Source organism: Heterocephalus glaber, unplaced genomic scaffold, assembly GCF_053883595.1.
Source record: "Heterocephalus glaber isolate CG9 unplaced genomic scaffold, H.glaber_assembly_v1.0 deba00001472, whole genome shotgun sequence".
In the NCBI taxonomy this organism is placed as follows: Eukaryota; Metazoa; Chordata; class Mammalia; order Rodentia; family Bathyergidae; genus Heterocephalus; species Heterocephalus glaber.
In genome coordinates this window covers 92,603,259-92,626,842 of record NW_028258315.1, presented here as the reverse complement: position 1 = coordinate 92,626,842, position 23,584 = coordinate 92,603,259, and the positions used below count along the sequence as shown (strand labels likewise).

The 23,584-nt window shown below is 45.6% G+C and overlaps 1 protein-coding gene and 1 long non-coding RNA gene across 13 annotated transcripts in view; one reads left to right on the top strand and one right to left on the bottom strand.

Moving 5' to 3' along the window:
* Positions 1-11,966: 11,966 nt before the first annotated feature.
* Positions 11,967-14,545, top strand: LOC110345705 (uncharacterized). Its single transcript, XR_002389235.2, has 3 exons — positions 11,967-12,209; positions 12,387-13,341; positions 14,364-14,545. It is a non-coding gene; the product is annotated as an uncharacterized LOC110345705 (long non-coding RNA).
* The window catches only part of Colq (collagen like tail subunit of asymmetric acetylcholinesterase), a 75,837-nt gene continuing 66,662 nt past the window's right edge, over positions 14,410-23,584 (bottom strand). For 11 of the 12 annotated variants that reach the window (XM_087182484.1, XM_013065415.3, XM_004864403.4 and 8 more), the window contains 5 exons: positions 21,385-21,524; positions 20,159-20,278; positions 19,556-19,676; positions 17,888-17,990; positions 14,410-15,961 (listed from right to left, as the gene is read on the bottom strand). In XM_087182484.1, the coding sequence (XP_087038610.1) occupies positions 15,892-15,961; positions 17,888-17,990; positions 19,556-19,676; positions 20,159-20,278; positions 21,385-21,524 (554 nt within the window). In that variant the 3' untranslated portion in view covers positions 14,410-15,891. The remainder of the gene's footprint in view (positions 15,962-17,887; positions 17,991-19,555; positions 19,677-20,158; positions 20,279-21,384; positions 21,525-23,584) is intronic. The other variant, XM_087182481.1, reaches the window with a different exon arrangement.

The following is a 23,584-nucleotide window of genomic DNA, read 5'->3' as shown; positions in this document are numbered from 1 at the left end:
CTTAATGCCTTTGTAGTTTTTTCTTTTTTTGGCCTTTTTTCTCTGATACCAGGAAACGAACTCAGAGCCTTGTGCTTGCCATGCAGGTGCTGTGCTGCTGAGCTACATCCTGGTCCTTATGTTCTTGCTAGAAGTCAATGAACAATAGTGCATTCTTTTGTTTTTGGTACCAGGGATCGAACTCGGGTCCTTCCGCTTGCGAGGCAGGCGGTGGAACCACTGAGCTAAATCCCCAGCCCAATAGTGCATTCTTTTAAGAAAGCTTTGTGTTTAAGCCTAATTAGCTAATTAATTATTTTTAAATTTGGTATTCATGAAGTACATTTCAGTTTTAAAAAGGAATGGCATTCAAAATTGAAGGATCAACTTCAATTTTAAAAAGATAGGAGTTAGGGCTGGGGATTTAGCTCAGTGTTGCTGCCGCCTGCCTTGTAAGCACAAGGTCCCCAGTTTGATCCCTGGTACCAAAAAAAAAAGATAGGACTTTATGCTGTGTGCAGAGCAAGTTGGCAGCTAAGAGCCTCCAGGGATCTGCCCCCACAGAAACGCCAAGTTGAACAGTTATGGCCCAAACTACAGCACAAGGGTTAAGGAGATCAGATGAGAAACTATAGTGTCTGCTTTAGCATTATAACAAAATGACACATTGAAGAAGGCAGGAAGGAAAGAATTGACCATATCACCCCTCCTCCAACTCCAAGCAGCCTAGCATGGAGAGAAATGCCTCCCACTTGGAGGAGGGAGAGAAATTCAGGCATTAGACTTAACCCAATACTGGATGTGCCATGGTGAAAAGTCCCATACCCCCTACTCCTAGGCCAGTACTTATAGATTGAGCTGATCTGTAGTCAGAGCTTGCAGACTGAGCTGCATTTAGGCCAGTCTGCTGACTGCCTCCATCACCCTTCCTCCACTAGGGGCTGTACAGTGGAGACTCCACCCACTGGAGAGCAGGGCACAAAACTAGCACACCTTCATCTCAAAGCCTAGTACCAGGGTTGCTACAGTGCAATCAGACACCCAGTAGAAACTGAAGGCCCTGCATGCAAGCAAGAGCTCATGGACAGAGCTTCTAGACCAGCTCCAGTATCAGGCAGAGAGCTATGTGCCTGTGAGACAGGCCTCAGTTTTGGACTTTAGTTTCCACCTTAGAGTGATTCCAGGACATACTCTCCAGAGACTGTAGGTCCCTGCAACTGTGAGGCTCAGATATGACCTAGCTTTAATACTAACTTTGATGGCTAAGAAACTATCTCTACCACCCATCCTGTAACCTCAGGTAGCACAGCTATCATCAAGCCAGTGTTCACAGATGGTACTGTAGAATTTCCCTGGCACCAGGCAGAGATCTGCACCCCAGTGGGACTGACTGATACTTTGGCTTGAATTGCCATTAGCTGTGTTGAGCCTTGGTGTACCCCTGAGACTTGCAGGTCCTTGTAGCTGTAACACTCAGTCACAACCCAGCTTAGCATCAGCCCAGGTGACCAAGGTCTACCTTCACCAACACTATCCTAACCTCAAGCAACATAGCTTTGTACAAGACCCCATTTGCTGGGGGTAGGACAGAGTAATAAGCAAAATACATTGCCCTGGGGCTTAGTCCTAAGCTGGTGAAACTTAACACTAGGCAGATCCTAACAGAACCCATCCCTAAATTTGCCTGGAACTGCTCCTGTGCAAGGGAAAGACACATGGCCCCAGTCAGTTGGACATCTATTCCAGCTAGCATCACCTGTGGCCTGTTATAGCAGTCTTGAGCCACAAGTCCACCTCAGCAATAAACACCCCGTAGAAGCATGGGCCTTGGTCCTGACTTGACCCAGTGCTGTACTGGTCTTGGTGGGCTGTGGGCTCAGAGCTTAACAGCTATGTTATAGGAGCCAGGGGCTAGTATATTCACAGTGATTGCTCCAGGCCAGGCAGAATCCTGCAATGTCTAACCACAGGCCAGTAATGGTGGCTGAGGCATCTAAGAATATCTTGGCCCCAGGGAGAAGCTTGTGGAGACATACTACTCTCTTTAGGTACTCTACTGTTTCTTTCTGAAGAACATATCCACAGAATATTAGAACGTACTTGGGCTTAGAGTGCCTTCTAGTACAAAAGTGGCAACAGCACACCAATAACAGACTCCTGCCAGATCTGGGGCTGGCTTTATCTAATGTTGAAGTAGTGGAAGTGACTATGGGCTCAGAAAATAAGCCAGCTTAGAATTTCTAGGAAGACAAATACAAACCTAGATTAGAAGACGAGTAAAAACCTAATTTTTCAATGCCCAGACAGTGTTGCATACCAAGAAGCATCAAGAGCTTTCAGGAAATCATGACCCTCACCTAGTACCCAAAGCACCCAAATGGAGCAGGCGGTATAGGAGAACTCTCAAGAGAATTTGGAACAGCTATTGTAAGGAAACTCAGATCAAAGAAATCAGAGAAATGTTTTCATACTTTTTTTTTTTTTGGTACTGGGGATTGAACTCAGGACCTTGCCCTTGCAAGGCAGACACAGTGTCGCTGAGCTAAATCCCTGGCCCTGTTTTCATACTCCTAACAGAGAAACTTAACAAAGATTGGAAGAAATTTTTAAAACTCAAATTCTTGGGCCAGGGATTTAGCTCAGTGGTTCTGGTGCCTGCCTCAAAAGCACAAGGTCCCGAGTTCGATCACTGGTACCAAAAAAAAAAAAATCAAATTCTTGAGCTGGAAAATATGCTCAGTGAAGTAAAAACACAACAGAAGGCATCAATAGTAAGATCAGATAGTCAAAAGTGTTACTGAGCTTGAAGACACGCTATTTGAAAATAATACACAGTTGGACAAGAAAAAGTAAAACCTTATGGGGAGTTTGGGACAATATTGAGCAAATATTCAGGGGTTGAGGGTTCAAGAAGGACTCGAGACTACTAAAGAAGTAGAAAGAGAAACCTAGAGAAGTATACAAATATCCAGATACCAGAAGAAGGATACAAATATCAAAGGTCATAAATAAGATTTAACTCAACCAAGTCTACCCCAAGACATCTTAAAATCAAGCTCTCACAGGTGAGATTCTTAAGGTTGCAGGAGAAAAGCACCAATGCAAGAGGTTGCCCCAACTTGCCCAACTGACTTCTCAGCAGAAGTCTTATAGGCCAGAAAAGAATGGCATGAAATTTTAATAGTACTGAGGGAAAAAAACCCTGCCAACCAAGAATACAGTACCCAGTAAAACAATCCTTTAGAAATGGAGAGCTAAAACTTTCCCAGAGAAGGCAACACTGAAAGGATATATCTCCACTGGACTTGTTCTACATGCAATGCTAAAAGAAGTTCTTCAAACTAAAAAGAAGAGATTTAATGGGGAAAAAAAGAAAGAAAATATAAAACTTACTGGTAAGAAGAGTACACATGCTCTCATAAGCATGTCATATAAGCTACTTATACAATATCTTCAGTGTGTGGACTAAAAAAACAGTTAAGAGCAATATATTAAGCAGTAGACAATATAGAAAGATGTAAAATGTGATTTTGAAATTTCAGAATTGGGCAGGGTACAGCTGGAAGTTTCTTATATTTTCTCTTACTCTCTGTTCATTTGTTTCTGTTCTTATCCTTATGCTCATGTTAAGCTGCTATCATTTCAAAATAGCTAGTTATAATCAGAAGGTGCTTTTGTAAGCCACATGATAACCATAAAGCAAAAATCTATAATGGACCAACCAAAAATAAGCAAGGAATCAAAACACACAATTAGAGTAATTTACTTAACTAACAAGGAAAACTGTAGGAGAGGAAGAAAAGAACTACAACAAGACTCGAAAACAAGTTATGTAAAAGCTTATTTATCAATAATTGAATGTAAATTGATTAAATTTTGCAATTGAAAGGTGCTGAGCAATCGCAAGGACCCGAGTTCAATCCCTGGTACCAAAAAAAAAAAAAAAAGGGGTGACTGAATGAATGAAAAGACCCAACTATATGTTACAAGAAACCTGATCTCTTAGGGACACATACAGACTGAAAATGAAGAAATGAAAGAAAATGAAGAAATGGAATAAGATGTTCCATGTGAATGGAAGACAAAAGAAGCAGGAGTAGCCATACTTAGATAAAGTAGACTTCAAGTCAAACACAGTTTAAAAAGACAGTCATTATATAATGATAAAAGAGTGAATTCATCAAGAGAAAATAACAATTCTAAATATATAAAGGAAGTAATAATAGAACAAAAGGAAGAGATAGATGCCCAACACAATAATATTTGGGAACTTTATCACCCTACTACCAGCAATGGGCAGATCATCTAAACAGAAAATCAACAAATATCAGAGTTAAATCGCACCCTAGATCAAATGGACCTAACAAATACCTGCAGAACATTCCATCCAATAGCTGCCAAAATATATATTTACTCAGCACATGGAACATTGATTCTCCAGATTAGATCATATAATAGGCAACAAAACAAGTCTCAACAAATTTTTAAAAATTGAAATCATATGGAGTCTTTCCTGACCACAATGAAGTAAAGCTAGAAACTTTGGAAACTACACAAATACATGTAAATTAAACAACTTGCTTTTGAACAAATAATGGATCAAGAACGAAATCAAGAAAAAACATTGAAATAAATGAAAATGGAGACACAACATACCATAACCTATGGGGTGCAGGAAAAGCAATACTAACAGGGACATTTATAGCCATCAATGTCCACTTCAAAAAAATAGAAAAATCTCAGATAATCCATTCCTGTATCACAAGGAACTGGTAAAATTCAAGCAAACTAAACCAAAATTAGTTGAAGGAAAAAAATAATAAAGATCCTAAGTAAGTAAGTAAATAAATAAATAAATAAATAAATAAATGAAGTAGAGGCTTAGAAAAAGCAATGCCATTACATGGTAAATTCAAGGACTGCCTGAACCACAAAGAAAGACCCTGTCAAAACAAAACAAAGGCAATACAAAATATCAGTGAAACGAACAGCTAGTTCTTTGAACAGATAGACAAATCCTTAGACTTAGGAAAGGAGAAAGACTCAAAATTAGAGATGAAAAAGAAAACATTATGATGGACATTACAGAAATAAAAAAGATCATTAGAGATTATTATGAACAACCATATAACAACAAACTGGATAATTTAGAAGAAATACAAATTCCTAGACATGCACTCCTTACCAAGAATAAATCATGAATTAATAGAAAATCTAAATAGACTAATAACAAGTAACAAGATTGAATCAGTAATAAAACCTTCTATCAAAGAAAACCCAGGGCCCAATAGCTTCATTGCTGAATGCTACCTAACATTTAAAGCTAAATACCAGTTCTTCTTAAGTTATTTTTTTAAAAAAAGAGGAAGGATTTTTTCCCAAACACATTCTGTGAGGCCAGTATTACCCTTATATCAAAAGACACAACAACAATAACAACAAAATATCTTTGATGAACATAGGCAAAAACAAAAAAACTCCCAAACTGCACACTAAGTCTAACAGCAGTTTTAATGATATTAAAAATATCATTCAGGGCCGGGGATTTAGTTGAGTGGTTCCAGTGCCTGCCTCGCAAGTGCAAGGTTTCAAGTTCAATCCCTGGTGCCAAAAAAAAAAAAAAAGCATTCAACATGATCAAATGGGATTCATCCCAAGGAGGCAAGAATGGTTCAGTATTCACAAATTAAATTAATAATTATGACATACTATATGAACAGAATGAAGGACAAAAACCATATGGTCATCTCAATTGATGCAGAAAAGACATTTGATAAAATCCAAACATCCCTTCATGATAAAAAATGCTGAGTAAATTAAACATGCAAGAAACATATCTGAATATAATAAAGCCCATTTGTAATAAACCAACAGTTAACATTTTTTAAAAACAGTTAACATATCGAATGGGGAAAAGCTGAAAGTTTTGTTTAAGATCTGGAACAAAAGAAGGATGCTCACTTGTACTACTTTTAGTCTTCATAGTTCTGGAAGTCCCAGCTACAGCAGTCAGGCAAGCAAAAGAAATGGCATCCAAAGTGGAAAAGAAGAGGTCGAATTGTCACTGTTTGTGGATGACATGATATTATACATAAGAAACCCCAAAGACTCCACCAAAAATTATTGGAACCAATAAACAAGTTTGGCAAATTTTTAGGATACAATACAAAATTGACAGACAAAAAAAAGAGCAGCTCTTCTGGATATCAATAGCAAATGATCTGAAATAGAAATCAAGAAAGCAATCCCATTTACAATAGTGAGAAAAGAAAAGTAAAATATATGGGAATAAGTTCAATCAAAGAGGTAAAAGATCGGGCTGGGGATTTAGCTCAGTGGTTTCGCCGCCTGCTGTGCAAGCACAAGGACCCAAGTTTGATCCCCGGTACCAAAAAAAGAGGTAAAAGATCTCTACAATGAAGATTATAAAACATTGATGAATGAAATTGAAGAGGACACACAAAAGTGGAAAAACATCCTATGTTCATGAATTAGAGGAGTTGATACTGTTAAAATGTCCATACATACTACCCAAAGTGACTTATAGATTTAGTGCAATCTTTATCAAATTATCAATGGCATTTTTCACAGAACTAGAGAAAATTCCAAAATTTATATAGAACCACAAAATCCCCTGGAATGGCCAAAGCCACTTTGAGAACAAAGAATGAAGCATTATGCCTCAAAACATACATCAAAACTATAGTCATCAAAACACCATGGTATTGGCATTAAAACAGGCACATAGACCAGTGAAATAAAATAGAAAGCCTAGAAGAAAACCTACATATCTACAGCCAGCTGATTTTTTTGAGACTAGACTCACTATATTGTTTCCTTGAATTCACTATGTAGCACAGGCTGGCCTTGAACTTGCTGCTGTCCTCCTGCCTCAGTCTCCCAGGTGCTGAGATTACAGGTGTGCACCACCGTGCCTAGCAGAATCACTTTTCTTTATTGATTTTCAATAAAGGTGTTAAGAACATGCACTGAAAGACCTCTTCAGTCTTTTCAATAAATGGTATTGGGAAAATTGGATATCCATATAAAAGACTGAACCCAGACCCCTATCTCTCACCAGTTACAAAGACCAACTCAAAATGGATTAAGACTTGAATGTAAGGTCTGAAACTATTGGAAGAAAACATAGAGGAATTGATTTAGGACATTGGAATGGATGAGGAACTTTTGGACATGGGAAAGGAAACCAAAAATAAACAAATAGGATGACAATAAGTCCCTGATTTATGAATGAGTTCTGTTCCGGGAGAACGTTCAAAAGTCCGATTTGTTAATAAGTCCCACAAAGTGAGTCTTACACGCCTTTGACACATATATACAATGTAAAGCATAAAAAACAAAAACACACAAAACTACACTAAGTCCCCGACTGTACTGTACTCCTGTACACTGTCATACTGTACAATAAGCACACAGCACAACTGTGACAACACATGTCTGGCAGACGTGAGCTATTTCCATAATTTGCATCTACAAATGTTTGTAACTCAAGGTCCGTTTGTATCTGTGAAAGTTCCCAACTCGAATGTTCATAAATTCGGGACTTACTGTACATAAAGGTGAAAGCTTCTGGAAAGCAAAGGAAGCAATCAGCAGTGCAGAGACAGCTTACAGAATGGGAGAAAACATTTACAATGTATACATCTGACAAGGGGTTTGTATTCAGAATATACAAGGGACTAAAAAAAAAGTCAAGAACTGATTTTAAAATGGGCAATAGATACAAATAGACATTTCTCAAAGGAAGACATACACCTGGCCAACACATTCACTAATCATGAGGGAAACAGAAATCAAAACCATAGAAACTACCTCATGCCAGAAAGAATGGCTATTACATCAGACATATTAAAGATAACAAGTTAGCTGGGTGAGGTGGCACATGCCTGGAATCTCAGCTACTCAGGAGGCTGAAGCAGGTGGATCATGAGTTCAAGGACAACCTGGGAAACTTACCTAGACTCCGTCTCAAAAACAAAACAAAAAAGACTGGGGGACACAACTCAGTGATAGAGCACCTGCCTCGCGTACAGAAGGCCCTAGGTTCAACCCGGTAACTGCAACAAAACCAAACCAAAACAAATGCTGGAAAGGATGTGGAGAAAGGAGGACCTCTGCACAATGCTCACAGGAATGTTAGTGCAGCCATTATGGAAATCAGTATAGGTAACAGCTATGTACATGCTTCAAAAAGCTAGAAGAAAGGATTTGGAAAATTTTCACCACAAAGAAATAATAAATATTGAGAAATATGTTTAACCTGGGGCCGGGGATTTAGCTCAGTGCTTCCGCCGCTTGCCTTGCAAGCTCAAGGACCCGAGTTCAATCCCCGGTACCAAAACATAATACGTTTAATCTGATTTAAACATTACATAATGTGTACATGAGCTCTTGAGTCCCTGCTGGGCTGCAAACAGCTAGGTGGACGGTGCTCACATTCCTTTTTAATTCTCTCTGGTGTCTCTAACGGGTGCTCAATAAATTTAGATTGAGTAAAATTACAGGACCTTCTGCCACTTCTGCAAATGGTACCCATGCTCTCAGGTGGAAACAGTGAGACCTGAACCGTCTCAGTAGGAAAGTGGTGATGTATATTCATCATCTAGGGGAGTTTTATCTTCAACTAACCATTGCCACTATTACGGTTTGTATGAAACCACCTCAGTGGTTCAAAACAAGAAACATTTGTTTTGCTCAGAGATCTGCAGAGTGCCAATTTAGATTAGGTTTAGCTAAATTCTGTCTGGTATGGCTGGCAGTCAGAGGTTAGCTGATCTGGGACAGCGTTGGCCAGCATGATTGGAACAACTCAGCCCTTGCTCCACATGTCTTATCCTCCAGGAATCCAGGCCAGACATGTTGTCGTGGCAAAGGCAGAGGTGAGAGAGGAAACACCAAGTGCTTCTGTCACAATTGTTAACATGTCATTGCCTAAAGCAAGCTCAGACCAAAGCTCAGAATTAATGAGTAGGGAAAGACACTTCACCTATTGATGGGATAAGTTCCAAGTGTACATTGGAAAGGGTGTGAACATCAGGAGGTGGGAAGAATTGAGGCTGTTAATGCAGTCAATCTGCTATATCTACACACTGTGTGTCTTCTCCATAGTTGATAAGGCTGGGCAGTATGATCTCTAAGGTCACTTAGAGTTCTGGCATTTTTTGCTGCCCAGAAGTTAGAAAGACAGATTTCTACTCCTGGTTCCTGCAGAGGGCGCCAAATGCAAGCAATAGAGCTCCTCTTGGCTTGACCCTTCCCTCTACTTACTGTGTGTGCAGAAGTTTGTGTCGTCCCCCCCCACCCCCCCCCGCCGGCCCACCTCCCCGCTTATTTCTAGAAGCAGTTATCTATTGCTGAGTAACCAGCTACTCCAAAACTTAGCAGGTTAAAACAACCATCTTTTCTCATGGAATCTGTTGTTTAGGAATTGGGACCAAGCTTGGAGAGGCAACTGCTCCTTAAGGTTGTAACTGAAGCTAATCTGGCACTCAGCTGGCAGATAAGCTAAACCGAAGGGTGCAAGTTGGCTTCATTTACATGCTGGCACCTGGGTGTGGATGGTTAGAAATAGGCTCATCTGGGACCATCAGCCACAGGGCTGATGGACCCAGGCTCTCTAGCATGGTTGTCTCAGGGTTGTCGGCCTTCTTTCGTGATGGCTGCCTTCTCTAGGATGAGTGTTCTGAGAAGCTGCACTGCCTGTTATGACATAGCCTGGGAAGCCACATACTGGGAATCACATCCACAATATTCTATTGGCCAAATGTATCAAAAGCCCACCTAGATTCAAGGGCTTGGGATAGATTCCATTGCCCTAATGGAAGGCTATCAAAAGCCACCCAAAGCCCCACTTATGTTCTTTCTGTCAAATCTGTCACTATTCTCAGATGAGCCATCTCCCCCATAGCAGTGGCTCTTAAAATGTGGTCCTGGATCCAGCAGTATGAGCATTTTGGGGGAATCAGAAATACAAATTGCTAGGCCCACATCAGATCTACTGGGAACAAAAAGCCCTGGGGTGAAGGCCAGAGAAAGGACAAGCCCTCCAGGAGATTCTGATTAACCCTAAAGCTTGAGTACCATTGCCCCAGGATAGAACAGTCCCCCTTAATGAGCCTCAAGTGATGACCTGTTGTGATGACTGCCTTCATCACATCATTCCAGGTGAGGAAGGTCTGGACATAGCCTGGGGCAGGGTGGTGGAGTATGGTACTATTTATGGAACACCAAAGACTAAATCCTGGAAGAAATTACAGGGACCACAATAACTCCGACTGAAATTGTCTTGAGAAACTAGTGTTTCTGTGGGAAGATATTAGAATCATATGTGGCCCCCTTTCATTTTTATAAAGGGAGTAAGTGGGGGGTGGCGGTGGGCAGGAGAAATAGCTAACTTCTTGCTTTAAGAAGATTGTGGGGTTTTTTGGAGAATTGTCTGATACTGAAACGAAGTCAGGGAAGACCCCAGAAAGCAAGCCCCTCAGATGGAGGCAATGTGACCTTTCTTCTCTGTTTCTGAGGTGGTGGTGGTGGGGGCTTATTCCATCACTCTTACCTGACTTGAAACTCTCCGAATGATTACAAAAGAAAGTGCAGGAGAAAAAACCATGCTCTTGGAACCTCAAGACCCAAGTGGCAAAGGTGAGCTGAATGTAACAGTCTCTTTAGTGAAGGGCCAAGTGGGGACCTAGGAGCTGATTGTTACCACACAAGGGGAAGAACTCGGCTTCGTTGAAAGTTTAAATTGGCTCACTCCATTATGGGGGAGGGATGAGGCCAGACAATTCCAGGAAAGCCTACCGGGGCAGACGTTGGCTCATTAATTACAATACGTTTGGAGATAACTCCAGCAATTTGGCCCCATGTGCTCTCTGAGTCCATATTAGGGTGATGGATGAACTGTTTGTCCCAGAAAACTACTGAGAAACTCTGCCCTATCACTTTCTCAGACATGGTTCCCAAGTACTAGGTACCAAGCTTCCTGCAAACACCTTACTTTATTTACACATTTGTCACTTAACTTTGTAGGCAGATAGTGAGAGTCCTGGGGTGGCCAAGAGAATCTCAGTCCTCTGCTGGGTCCCTGGGTGTCAGTTGAGCAGAGCTTGGGCTTCTGTTACTGGTGAAAGCATCAAACCAGTTCAGTAAGGAAAGCACTAAACAAATCAGCCCAGACTGAGAAAGTCAGTCAGCCCTGAGTCCTTGTGGTTTTCGTTGCAGTTGTAAACTATCATAATCACTTCTTTAACTAGTGTTTCCTTCCCAGTGACACTGCAGCTTAACATTTTTATTCTTATCACCTGAAAAAAAATCTCTGCAAAACTTTGTGGCTAAAATTATAGGCTATTAAAACTTTGCAGTTTGAAACCCTATGAGTAAAAATGAAAAATTCTATTCTTGCCTGGAGGATCTGAGCCTCAAGAGTCACTCTGACACAGAGTAGTTTCAATTTCCAGCCTGGATGAAGAACCTCTGATAGGGGTTTGGAGGCACAACGTTCTACATCTGCAAGTCTCCAAGGATTCACATCCTAGGTCTGATGTCAGCCCCTCTCTTCATGCCCTTTGTTTTTTGTTTTTGGTACTGGGGATCGAACTCAGGACCTTGTGCTTGAGAGACAGGCGCTGGAACCTCTGAGCTAAATCCCCAGCCCTCCTCATGTGCTTTGAGCCTACTGTATCACTGTTGCCTTCACATCCTTCCTAAACTCTATCCTTTCCCAAACCCCAACGCAGTCTTGGACTTCTTGGCTTGATGAAATAGATGTCCATTGTTCCTTTGCTGTTTGGTCTCCTTACTACACATTGGTCTGTGGGGATGTTTCTCTCCGGTGACAAGCATCACATGGGCAAATGTGTAGAGGGTGTGAGAGCCACTGCTCCTTTTTACTTCTTTGCAAGAGGATTGTGATCCAAACTATTGTCGAAAGTGAGCTCATGTCACCATTCTCAAAGAGGAAAGAAAAAGCCCCTGGTGGCCGGGGATTTAGCTCAGTGGTTCCAGCACCTGCCTCGCAAGCGCAAGGTCCCAAGTTCGATCCCCGGCACCAAAAAAACCCCAAAAAACCCTGGTTCTCCAAGGAAGTAACTGATTTGGCTGAGCTACTAGTTACAATGACTCAGATAAAATCCAGCACATCCTAAATGGTTTCTTGGCATCAAAAATTTTAACCATAGTGTCACTAAAATTCACTACAACCTTGGAATAAGGTAACATTATTCCCAGTTTATAGATGAGAAAGCAGAGACCCAGAGAATTTAAATAAATTATGTAGGACAATTAAACACTGAATTAGTAAGGGAGCTGGGCTTCAAATCCAGAAGTGGGAATCCAGTACCATATTCTGCTTTTTTCACAAACTATACCATATTTTTCTTGACCTACAGAACCCTGTGAAAATCAGCCTCTCTTGAGTGGACCTTTCAGAATCAAGAACTTTCTGATGTGAGCAGTCTTCTTAGATGTTTACCTCATGTTGCTCAGCACCTACTTCTGCCAAAAGGAGAAGCCAAGCCAGAGGCAGTTACTGTGATGGATACCGTGTGTGCTTAGCGGCCACCCCCCACTCCTGCTCCTCAGGGCTCAGGCCAGCAACCTCTTCTTCCCCACGAAGTCTCTGTGCTTCTGAGAGTCCCCAAGGGATAGACTAGGAGTAATATTATAACCAGCTTTAATTCAATCCACAGATACTATTCCTCTGCCAATTCTGGAATAGACATGTGATCAAAAAAAGCCAAGATTCACTGGGGAGCTTCTGGAAAAGAATTTCTTGAGAGCCAATGGAATAGATAGTCTCTCTTCCTCTGGATATTGCAGGGTAGGGGTACAGATATAAACTTGAAACTGCATCGGTCAGCTCATAACCTCCCTAAGGATCAAACTAACAGAAGAGAGAGATGCAAATAGACCTGAGAGCAGAGCAGTGAAGCGGGCCCCTGATTGATCCATGCCTGACCTCCACCCACTACTGGGCTTTTAAGTTCTGTGAGCCAACACATATCACCCCATGGTGGTATCTAGACCGGCATAGCCTCACCGGTGACTAGCTGCATCTCTGAAACCCTGTCATATTCTCTACCACTCCTTATGAATCGCCTCAGGAGCAGCTGCAGAAACTCATCACTTCCTAAGGAGTACCCACCAGAGCCAGAGGGCAGAGCCCATACCTGTGAGCTCTTAGAGTGGGAAGAACGTACAGTCCTTGTGTAAAGTCTCTTTCGGCTCCGAGAAGTGATGAACCATGGTACCTGCACTCCCAGTTATACCTTCTGCCCTTCACAGCGTACCGCCTCCTCTTCCAGCCGGCCAGACGTTGTCTCAGGAAGCAGTTTCCTGGCACAGGTGAGCACCTGGATGTCTATTCTGCGCCTGCCTAGCCCAGGCAGTGCCCCCGCCTCTGTTCAGGGGAAACGCTGCCCGCACCAGGGGTCAGCACTTCAGGAAGGCAGGGGTGGGAGTGCCACCTGCTCGCCCCGATCTCACTTCTCCACTTCGAAACCCTGATGGGGCAGAGCTGCTGTTATTGGGTATATTCTCTAAGCATGTAACTGTGAACCCTTTCATGTCCTGGGCCAAGAGTCAGGCCCTCCTCCGACACGGTGGGGTCCAGGGAAGATCACAGACAGACACTTACCTTCCAAATGCCTATTTAAGTTAGAATCACATTAACAAGCTATTCTTTAAATAGGATCTATTTACTTATCTCGACAAATACACTTTCATACAGACCAGAGGGCCAGGCATCTGTAAGGACATATTTAGATCCCACAAAGATTTAGATCCCCTGTGGCAGCAGACCCATTTCTTTTTTTAACCCCTGGGCTCATCCCACACAGGGAGGGGCCTCATGTGTGCCTGTGCTATGTCTGAGCTCCTCCTGTATTGCTTAGACAGTGTTTCTCTGGTTGCCCCTCAGGCTCAGAGATGCACGCAGGTTACACTCACGAGGACAGACATGGGGAAGAGGGCTGTGTGGGCCTTGGAAGCAGTCTCAGGACATCTTGGCTGGGGAACTGGTTTTCTGGGGACCTGGAGTCATGCTCTAAGAGAGAGGTGTGCAAACCCAGGAGGCGTTTCACCTTGGCCCCAGACTGCTCAGCCTTGGGGAGGGTCAGGCCCAAGGAGGACCAGAGTGTTGCCCCTCAAGGTGTGGGCTCCTCTTGGCCATGTCTAAGGGTACTAAGAGATCTCCATCCCAAACTAAACAAGGTCTTAACACCAGGTTAGGGGAAGGACTAGGCTAGCAAGACTGGGCAAGTATCTCTCTTTATCTCCCTTCCTTCCTTTGTTCCTGAGGGAGTTGGAATGCTTTCACATTCTAGAACCTAGGAAGCAGAACTGAATTCAGTCTCCTCTCTGTCCAGCAACACTGAACTACTGGCCCCAAGTCCCCAAAGAAGAGACAGCCAGTGAGGAACTGCCTTTATTTCTTGATTCCCATGCAGAAGTCCCAGCAGGGTGGTGGAAGTGGCATGGAAGCATCATCTCCCCAGGATGTTGCCCAGAGGCCAAGGGAACTGTTTGACCAATGGACCTACCTCTCAAGACACCACCCTTAGGCTGATGTGACCTCTGAGAGACAAGGTTCACCTGCAGGTCACCCTAGATGGGCCACTGCACCAGAAGCTTCTGCCTGCTGAGTCCCCAAGACTCAGGCTCATTGGATAGCTTTGTACAAAGCCAGGAGTGGGGTGGAGGTCCCCCATCTGGTAAAGAGTGGGAAAATCCTGGAGATGTCATTCCAAAATAAAGCCAAGCCTCAGTCAGGAAAGGCAGTGATGGAAGGCAGCTCACAGACGTGCAAGACTAATGATTTGTAGGAAAGGGAAGAGCTCAGGCACACAGCTGTGAGGACAAGGGTGTGTAAGACACAGACACAGAGGGGTCACAGGGCACTGGCAGGAGTCAGCAAGTAGCAAGGAGATGGGGCTCAGGACAGAAACAGTCTCTGTGAGAATATGCTCAGCAGTGGGGCCCTGAACGGTGAAAACCAGACCGCATCTCCCTAAGGACAAGGAGACACCCATGCCCACCTGGTGTGGGCTTGTGGAGTGAGTCCTCTGAACAGGAAGTGGGCGTGAGGTCACAGTGAGACTTTGACCTTGCCAGACAGCGGTCAAAGTGCACAGAGAGCGGTAAAGTCAAGATGGTGCCAGGGTTTTGGAAACTACAAGAGTTGTCCCTTTGCTAAGTGTCAAGAGAGGGTGGCCACTGCTCTGCCATTGTTCACACGGCATGCATGCCAGCAGTGCCTCCATCCTCTACCTGGGTGAGCGTGGGTCTTGTGGCTTTCTCAGTACTTTTCACAGTTGGGTCTCTTCCTGGGGGAGCGGCATCCACATGAGGCTTGGCAGGGCTCTGGCCAGTTGAAGTCCCTCAGCAGGTCCGGAGCTGTAAGGCATGCTGAAGAATGTGTCCACTTCCCTGCTTTGTGGTCTTCAGGCCCGGAGAGCCCTGAGAGCGAGCTGCTCTGGTGAGAATGGCCGTGTCTGGAGGTTCCTCGGGCAGAGAAGTCTATACCCCAGACTTTCTGGTGAGACTGGAGCAAATGAAAACAGCCCTCAAGATGTGTCTGTAACAGTGTAAAGCCAGTCCACGGCCTGTGCGAGTGACATTCCTGAAGAAAAGGACATTTGGCCAGATGGTAGATAGGGAACAGTTAGTTCCTAGGGTGGGCGTGTGGAAGGTTTTCTGGTACTTTGGATTAAGACAGGATAGAGTAGTCCTAAATTCTTCCAGTCAGACTGTCAAGAGCATGTTTTAGCAGCAAGAATTTGTCCTCATTTTTTGTCACACAAAGGTTGGTGGATGGACACTGACCCAGGAAAATGCAAGGGCAGCTTGATGAAGGCGGGAAGTGGCTGCCAGTTACACTACTTGCTCCTTACATCCTCATGTGAAGTAGCGGCAGGGTGTGGAGTCGATGTAGCAGTACTGGGTGCACTGCAGGTCTCCATAGGACCTGAGGGAGCAAAGATGAGGGTCAGGGAAGACGTGGGCAGTAGGCAGGAGAGCTTGTGCCTAGCTCTGAGGGCAAGGCCACATTCTAAAAGGCCACCTCTGGTGACCGTCAGATTGCATCAAACAGCAGCGATTGCTGCCATCTCACTGAGGACCAAGGGCTCTGTGAAGTTTCCTCATTCTCCTTTGGAGTGTGGAGCCCAGGGGAGTTAAGTCAGGCCCTGGGGATTTTTGCCTTGAGCCCAAACTGAGGGACTAGGATGGAAGGAGCCATTAGCTGTGCTCTTAACTCAGCATTTATGAGACAATCCTCCCTTCTCAAGGCCTGAAGGGTTACCAGAACTGCCCATGAGAGTGTGTGTGATGGTACAAAGGTTGTGTATCTGTGCAGCCCAAAATGGCGGCACTGACCAGATGTGGCTATTGAGCACTTGAAATATGGCTGCTGAGACTGCACGGCTGACCCTAAAATTCAACTCTAATCATTTTGAATTTGAATAATGACATCTAGCAGGGCTGCCATATTGGACAGTGCACTCTATACCTCTGTAAACCCATATGATAATCCTGAGACAGAGTTTTATACACAATACACTCATTCACAAGCATCTCTCCGAGGCTTCTGGGCCTTTACTGATCACAGTGAGCCAGTGTATAAGCCCTGGGCCCTACTGAAATCTGTACTTTGTGTCTAACTGTCTATACTCAATCGCCTCCATGAAGCCATCAAGCAGCTCAGCCCTGCTGACTCTGGCCGTTGCTGTTAGGAGCCTTCTGGACCTCAGGGAGGGGCAGTGCACACAGACACACATGTGTAACTGGGGTCTGGGCCAAGCCTGCACAGGCTTGGGGGCTTGGTGACTACAGGTGTGTAATTCCCCCAGCCGGGTTGGGTATGCTCATATTGGTTTGGAGGGCAGATGGTGAGAAGATTGCCTTGGAAGAGAAAATGGAGGCGACAGAGACAGGCCTGGTGTCTGTTCCCCAGCCCTGCTGAGAGCCTGACAGGGCTTAGAGATCTAAGAGGCCAGCGGATCTGCTTGGAGTCTCAGGGAAGAGCAGGACATGGAGTGGGAGGTGGTGGTTTTCCTGTTTTTCCTAGGATGTTCTACAACCCTGGCTCTGTGAGGGTGAGGAGGACACAGAGCCTGTTTATACCAGAAGACAACATTCTAGACTTGGAGTCAGCACCTCATGGGCCCAGTGCCCATGGCTTGGGAGATGTCAACAGGGAGGTGAGGACACTAGCACGCTTGTCCTGAGCAATGTGACAATCCCTTAAGGATTCTTAGAAACAACTACAGGAGTCAGTCCTTGAAGGGAATATTTTCACGGGAGGATCATGAGCCAGCAGAACCGGATATTCGGATATTCGTGCTTCTGATCTCACTCACGGCCACAGGCCTGGCTGAGGGGTGGGAAGGGCATTCCAAGGGATTGAGGTTGTGCAGACACAGATTCTTTGGAATGCTCTGACCACTCCCCTCCATGGGGCTTCCCTCCCAGACCACAGCCAGGAGACAGAGGTGGCCATAGTAACCACTGGGATTACCAGCTAGCTGACTTGGAGTTTTGCTGCTCCTCAGGACACAGCTGGTAGCTGTGTCTGCCGCAGCTCAGCCTCAGGGGAACCTGCTCCAATTGAGAGGACACACAGGGATTGAGCAGAAAGTTCTTCGTGAGCAGGGATGATGTGCTGTGTTACTTTTCACCCTACCTTGGTGTCTAGAAAGTACCAGGAAGGCGCCGGGGATTTAGCTCAGTGGCATCGTGCCTGCCTCGCCAAGCGCAAGGTTCTGAGTTTGATCCCTGGTACCAAAAAAAAGAAAGTACCAGGAATGTGAGAGACACTCAAAAAGATTTGGGAGGGAAAGGGGCAGAGGAAGCGAAGGATGGAAGTCATAGCGTTGCACGATGCCCTCCTTACCCAGGTAGATAGGTCTCGCATGTCAGGTAGCCAAAGTCAGAGCCATCACAGTCCTCCACACCCTCATGCCGGTGGCCGTCTCCACAGTAGGCCCGATGACAGTCTGGGAAGTACAAGGAAGGGCACTCGGAGAAGGGCAGGGTGGCACGGGCTTGCCTCAGCCTTGCAGTCCAAAGGATTTCCCAGAGCACCCCACCCCTTGAGAACTGACCTGTATAAGCTTCAGATACCCCCGGGTCTGTTCTGCAGACCTGAAGTCTCCCACCAAAACAAGAGTAAGGAGACTGGGACTCCAGCCACCTCGTCATTCACTAGCCAGGGACTGGGGCTGCGAACGTGGGACAGGGATCCTGTCCGGGCCTCACAGGACAGCTGTGAGTTCCTTCGAAGTGAGAGGTAGGAGCCTGGGGAATCTGGCGCCAAGGGGCATGGTGACTTCTGCCTGCCACCAGAGGGTGGTAACAGTCGTGGGCCCAGCCCGTATCCCCGGGACCGACATGATCTTCCACAAAGACCCCTATTCTCACCCAGGGAAGATTACCCCCCCATTTTTAGGGCATAGAGACCCTAACTAGTTCCTTCCTACTTGTGAGCTCCTACTTGAGAGTCTGCTCACGGGCTGGAGGGGAAGGGAGCCCAGGCAAAGGCAGCAGCCAAGGGTTGGCATCCTGGCATCCCAGGGGTCACTGGGGGACAGTGCAGCTCCACTGAGCGCGGCGGGCAGCACCTGTGCCCCTCTGTACCCAACTCCCCCACTGCATGCGCCCGCCACAGCCTCATCTCTGCTCTGTCCACCTTCCCCTGAGCTGCTCGAGGGCAAGGTCACAAGCCGGTGCTGACTCTGGGAAACCAAGTCAGAGGTGGATTCACCCAGCACCTCTTGAGCCCTCACCATGGGCAGATGACCAGAATCTCGCAAGACCTGAGTGGTCGGCACCACCAGGTCCTTCTCACAGCTGAGGACACTGAGACTAAGGGCTGCAAGCGGTTTCCTCTCAGCCTGGCGGCAACCACAGCCTATGTTCACACTCCGTTCTGACTTGGAAAACCATGCTTTTCTACCTCACCTCATGCTTTTGTCACTTGATTAAAAAAAAAAAAATCAAACTGTCCTGTGTGGCCCAGGGAGCGAGTCTGGATTCTCTTTTGCAGCCCCTCCCCATGCTGTCTTTCAGTCCTGCAAGGCAAGAGCCCATTACGTTTCTTTTGAGTTTGGAAAGTGGGTTTTGTCAAGAAGTAGGATATGGAGGCTGAGGCAGGAGGGTCACAAGTTCAAGCCTAGCCTGAGCAACTTAGCACCTTAGTGAGATCTTGTCTCAAAATAAAGAATAAGAAATGGCTAGAGGTTGAACTCCATGCGAAGGCCCTGGGTTTAATCCTCAGTACTGAAAAAAAGGAAAAAACCGGGCTGTGAAAAAGGAAAGGGGCAAGGCAGGCCTCTCTGGACACAGAGAGGCGACACCCTCGACATTCACTGGCTGGTGCGCTCGGGCAGCGCAAGAGCTAATTTTTGGCTGGAAATGGGGAGGGAGGTCACCAGGGCAGCTGGGGCACACCCTCTCTGGCTCTAGCATGGCCCCAAACCACCTGAGCTGGTGTCCAGAGCGTGCCCTGACCGCAGCACTGGCTGCTCAGGCCTCAGGTCCTCCCAGGCCGGGCCTCACTCACTGATGCAGCTGTCACCCACATCGTGGTTCCCGTCGTCACACTCCTCCCCTGGCTGCAGGACCCCATCCCCACAGGTGCCACGCTGGTCTGTGGTGTAATCCGCAGGGTAGAAAGGGGTCAACTGGCCAAAGAGACACACAAGGTTAACCTGGGTGGCGTCGTGCCTGGGCAGCGGGAGGGCAGGGAGGTCACTGCACTGGGGACAGATGGTCTGGGCCTGAGGGACTTAGCCGGGGGGGGGGGCATGCCTTAGCTTCCTCCTGGGGGTAGAAAGGTGCTTCTTTCCCATCACCCGCTCAGAGTTCTATGCTCGCCAGAATGTTGGTTCTGATGAACACAGCGTCTCGCACTGCAGTGACGTAGAGACCACTGGGGACCTTGGCTCAGAGGGGAGCTTCTATGTGGGGATGGGGACACGGACAGCTACTCAGAAAGAGTCAGTAGGAGGATGCTCAGCCCTTCCATGGAGGCAGAGTGCCGCTGCTCTGTTCAGGCCCGACTGATGGAGTGGGAAGGGCCTGCCTGTTCTTTTTTGCATGAATCCCTTTCCTGGGTGGGAGCAGTGGGAGTAGGGGCTGTTGTAAGGGGCCTCCCTTGGGGTACCTGGATGGGGAGCCAACCAAGACTGTCCTTGAAGTACAAAGATCTCTGGTCTCTGCGGAAGGCAAGGGCGTTTTGGGTGTTCAGCCTCTCAAGCTCCTCCTGGTTGCTGACCACAAAAATCTGTCAGAGAACACACTGGTGAGGATTCCAGAAAACACATCTCCAAGGGGTGGGTAGGGTAAAATGGAGGAGCAAATAGAATCTCTGTGCTGGGCTGGTTCACAGCGAGGAGACAGGTTTCATAGTACAGTGTATCATTCCTTCTGAATGGGGAGGAGCATCTTGATCCCCACCCCTTCTCAATCCAGTTCCTAATGTCTGAGTATAAAATTAAAATACCTGCCATGATTTAACATGTTTAGATGTCTTAGATCTTCCCAAGATTTACATGGTTAAGTAACTTGACATCTGGAAATGATTCTTCTCTTGATCTTAGCCAAAAGGCCAAGAAACAATGGCAATGATTCTTAATAAAACGATCATACTCAAAGATGTTCATTACAGTATTATTTATATCAGTGAAAGCTTGGACAGGTCATATAAATATCCAACAACAGGGTACTGGTTAAATAAACCATGGCAAAGCTACATGATGGATGAATGAGTGTGTATCCATTTAAATGATGTTTCTAATGAATTGATGTCCATAATTTACTTCAGAATAATCCCAGGGAGGACAGGCAGTACACAGTAGGCATAAAGAGAAAAGAGGGAAATGGGATTAGATGCGAGTTAATCGTTATTAAAGTTGGGTGAAGTGTGTCTGGGATTTGTTTCATTATTTGTTCTTTTATATTTATTTGAAATTTTCTATCATAAAAACTTCAGAAAAATATATACAGAGTATTGAAACATGATGGGATTTCAGTAGAGATAACTAAAAGACAACATTTTTATACAATATAATCTGAACCATATGAGTTATCCTTAAAAAAAAAAGGCAATACTGAAGAGTGAACCCATAACCAAATGGACAATCTGATTTCCTTCTTTTGATTTCTTTGTTACAATTTCCTATAATGAGTGTGTGCCCAGTGTAATGGGAGAAAGTAAGGGTTTTTTTTTGGTACCGGGGATTGAACTCGGGTCCTTGAGCTTATGCAGCAGGCGGCGAAACCACTGAGCTAAATCCCGGCCTGAGAAAGTAAGTTTTACTAAAAAGTTTTTCCGAAGTCCTGAGAGGTCCTCATGGACAGCCACCCAGATTTTGCCAAGAAAAGCCTCACCACAGGAACTCTTGGGGAACTGGGTCCATACACAGATTCGCTGTAGGAAGGGTTATTCACATTCATAGAGGGTCCACAGAGACATCTTCCTGGAGGCCCGGGAAATCCTCTTTCCCCTTTGAGTCCCATTACAAGTTGTCCTAGAAAGCAACAGACCACTGTGTTACCAGAACCAAGAAAGAGAAAACCAAACAGTCCAGGGGGATATAAGCAACCTGTACAACAGAAAGAAGGTTAAAGCCTACAGCATTTCAGGGTAGGCCTGAGGGAGAAGTCTAAAGAGATGATTTTGATCCAAGATGTGGAGCTGACAAGGGAGAAATAGCTAGTAAGAGATACAGAACACATCCTGAAAAGATATGATCAGGAATCTTACTCTCTAGCAATGTGGGAGAATTGTTAGGTAATAGTTCTCACCTTGACTTTTGTTTATTATTTATTTATTTATTTATATTTTGGTACCGGGGATCAAACTCAGGACCTTGCGCTTGCAAGGCAGGCGGCAGAACCACTGAGCTAAATCCCCAGCCCGACTTTTGTTTATTTTTTACTTTTTTGAGACAATGCTTCATTATGTTGCCCAGGTTGGTCTCCAACTCCTGGGCTCAAGTGATCCTCCTGCCTTGGCCTCAGGAGTACCTAGGGCTATGTACCACTGTGTCTGGCTTTACTTTGGCTTTTAAAGGCTGCATTGCCCAGGCCTCATCTCAGGCCAGTTTCATCCAGACATCTAAGAATAGAATCTAGGCATCCACAATTGTGTGTGTATGTCAGGGGTGGGTGCTGGGGACCTAACCCAGGACCTTGTACATGCTAATTGAGTGCTCTACCACAAGCTACCCCAGCCCTAGGTAGCTAGGTGTTTCCAGTGTTCACTGACATTGAGGGCTGCGGGTCCAGAGAAATGGTATTTGCATAGCCCCTTTCCCTCACCAGATCATCTCTCTCCATTCTCCATCCGTCTGTTCCCCAGGTGCCACCTAACTCCCTCCTGATCTGGCTGCAAACATCACCTCCTCAGGGAAGCCTTTTTGAATCCCACGCTCCACTGTGTTCACCTCAATTTCTTAGTTCCTTATGTCTATTCTTCATAGCACTCCTCTCTGTGATTCCATGTATGTGAGTGTTGTAGTCAGGGTTTGCAAGGGAATAGATTTAATACAGGACACATAATTTGTAGGAGTATTTCATAATATTCACCCAAAAAGTCAAATGTAGAGGAGTGCAAGAGATCTGTCCACATACTAGAGACCTGAAGAATCCAGCCGAGGGCCTGGATTCCATGACAGTGTCCCACACAAGTCCAGCTGAAGGCCTAGAGCCCAAGGCAGTGTCCTCCATGAGTCCAGCCAGAGGCCTAGAGCCTATGGCAATGTCTCATGCAAGTGCATATGAAGGATCTGTCTGCACTGGGAAGGCCAGAAGGCCAATGGTGGAAGCTAGAAAGTTTGCGCTGGTGGGGTGAAGGGTCTGTGCCACCAGGCTGAGGGATCTGCGCTGGAGCCAGGAAGCAACACTCAAGGTGAAGACCAGAGCTCGCCTGAGAAGAACAGCAGCCATCTCTGGCAGCGAGGACTCATGCGCCTCTGACAAGAACAGCCAGATTCGTATCAGGAAAACCAGCCTCAGCAAGCTTCTCCAAGAAAATCAATAGCACACAATCTTCCCCTCCAGTTCTCCTTTTATGCCCTTGGCAACAGTCCTCAGGTGGGTCTTCCACGCCCAGAGCCACACTGACTCAGCTGAGCTGGGCGTTCCATGCTGACCATTAGTTAATCCACCACCGTGAGATTACTCGATCAAGGTCTATCTTCTCCAGTAGAAAGTAAGCTTCACCCGGACAGCGGGGCTGGGACTATATTCATCCACCAGGGCTTGACAAAGAGTTGGAGCATGGCGCATGTTTGATGAATGAATGAATGAATGCAGACTAAGTGGAGAGGAAGTCACACTCTGGCTGGCAGAAAAGCACTCGAGCAAGCTTTACCAAACAGGCAGAGAGGAAACAGAAGACAAGATAGGACTGAAAAGGAATGAATATGTACCCCTCATGGGAAAATAAGGGAGAAATGGAGACCAGCCAGTCACTGGTTTCAGGCAGTACAATACCTGGGGCAGCCAGGAACTCGGAACTCAGTGTGTAGATTCCCCAGAAAGGCAGGAAATAAAATGACTCCAGCGGTCTGGCTGGAACCACAAG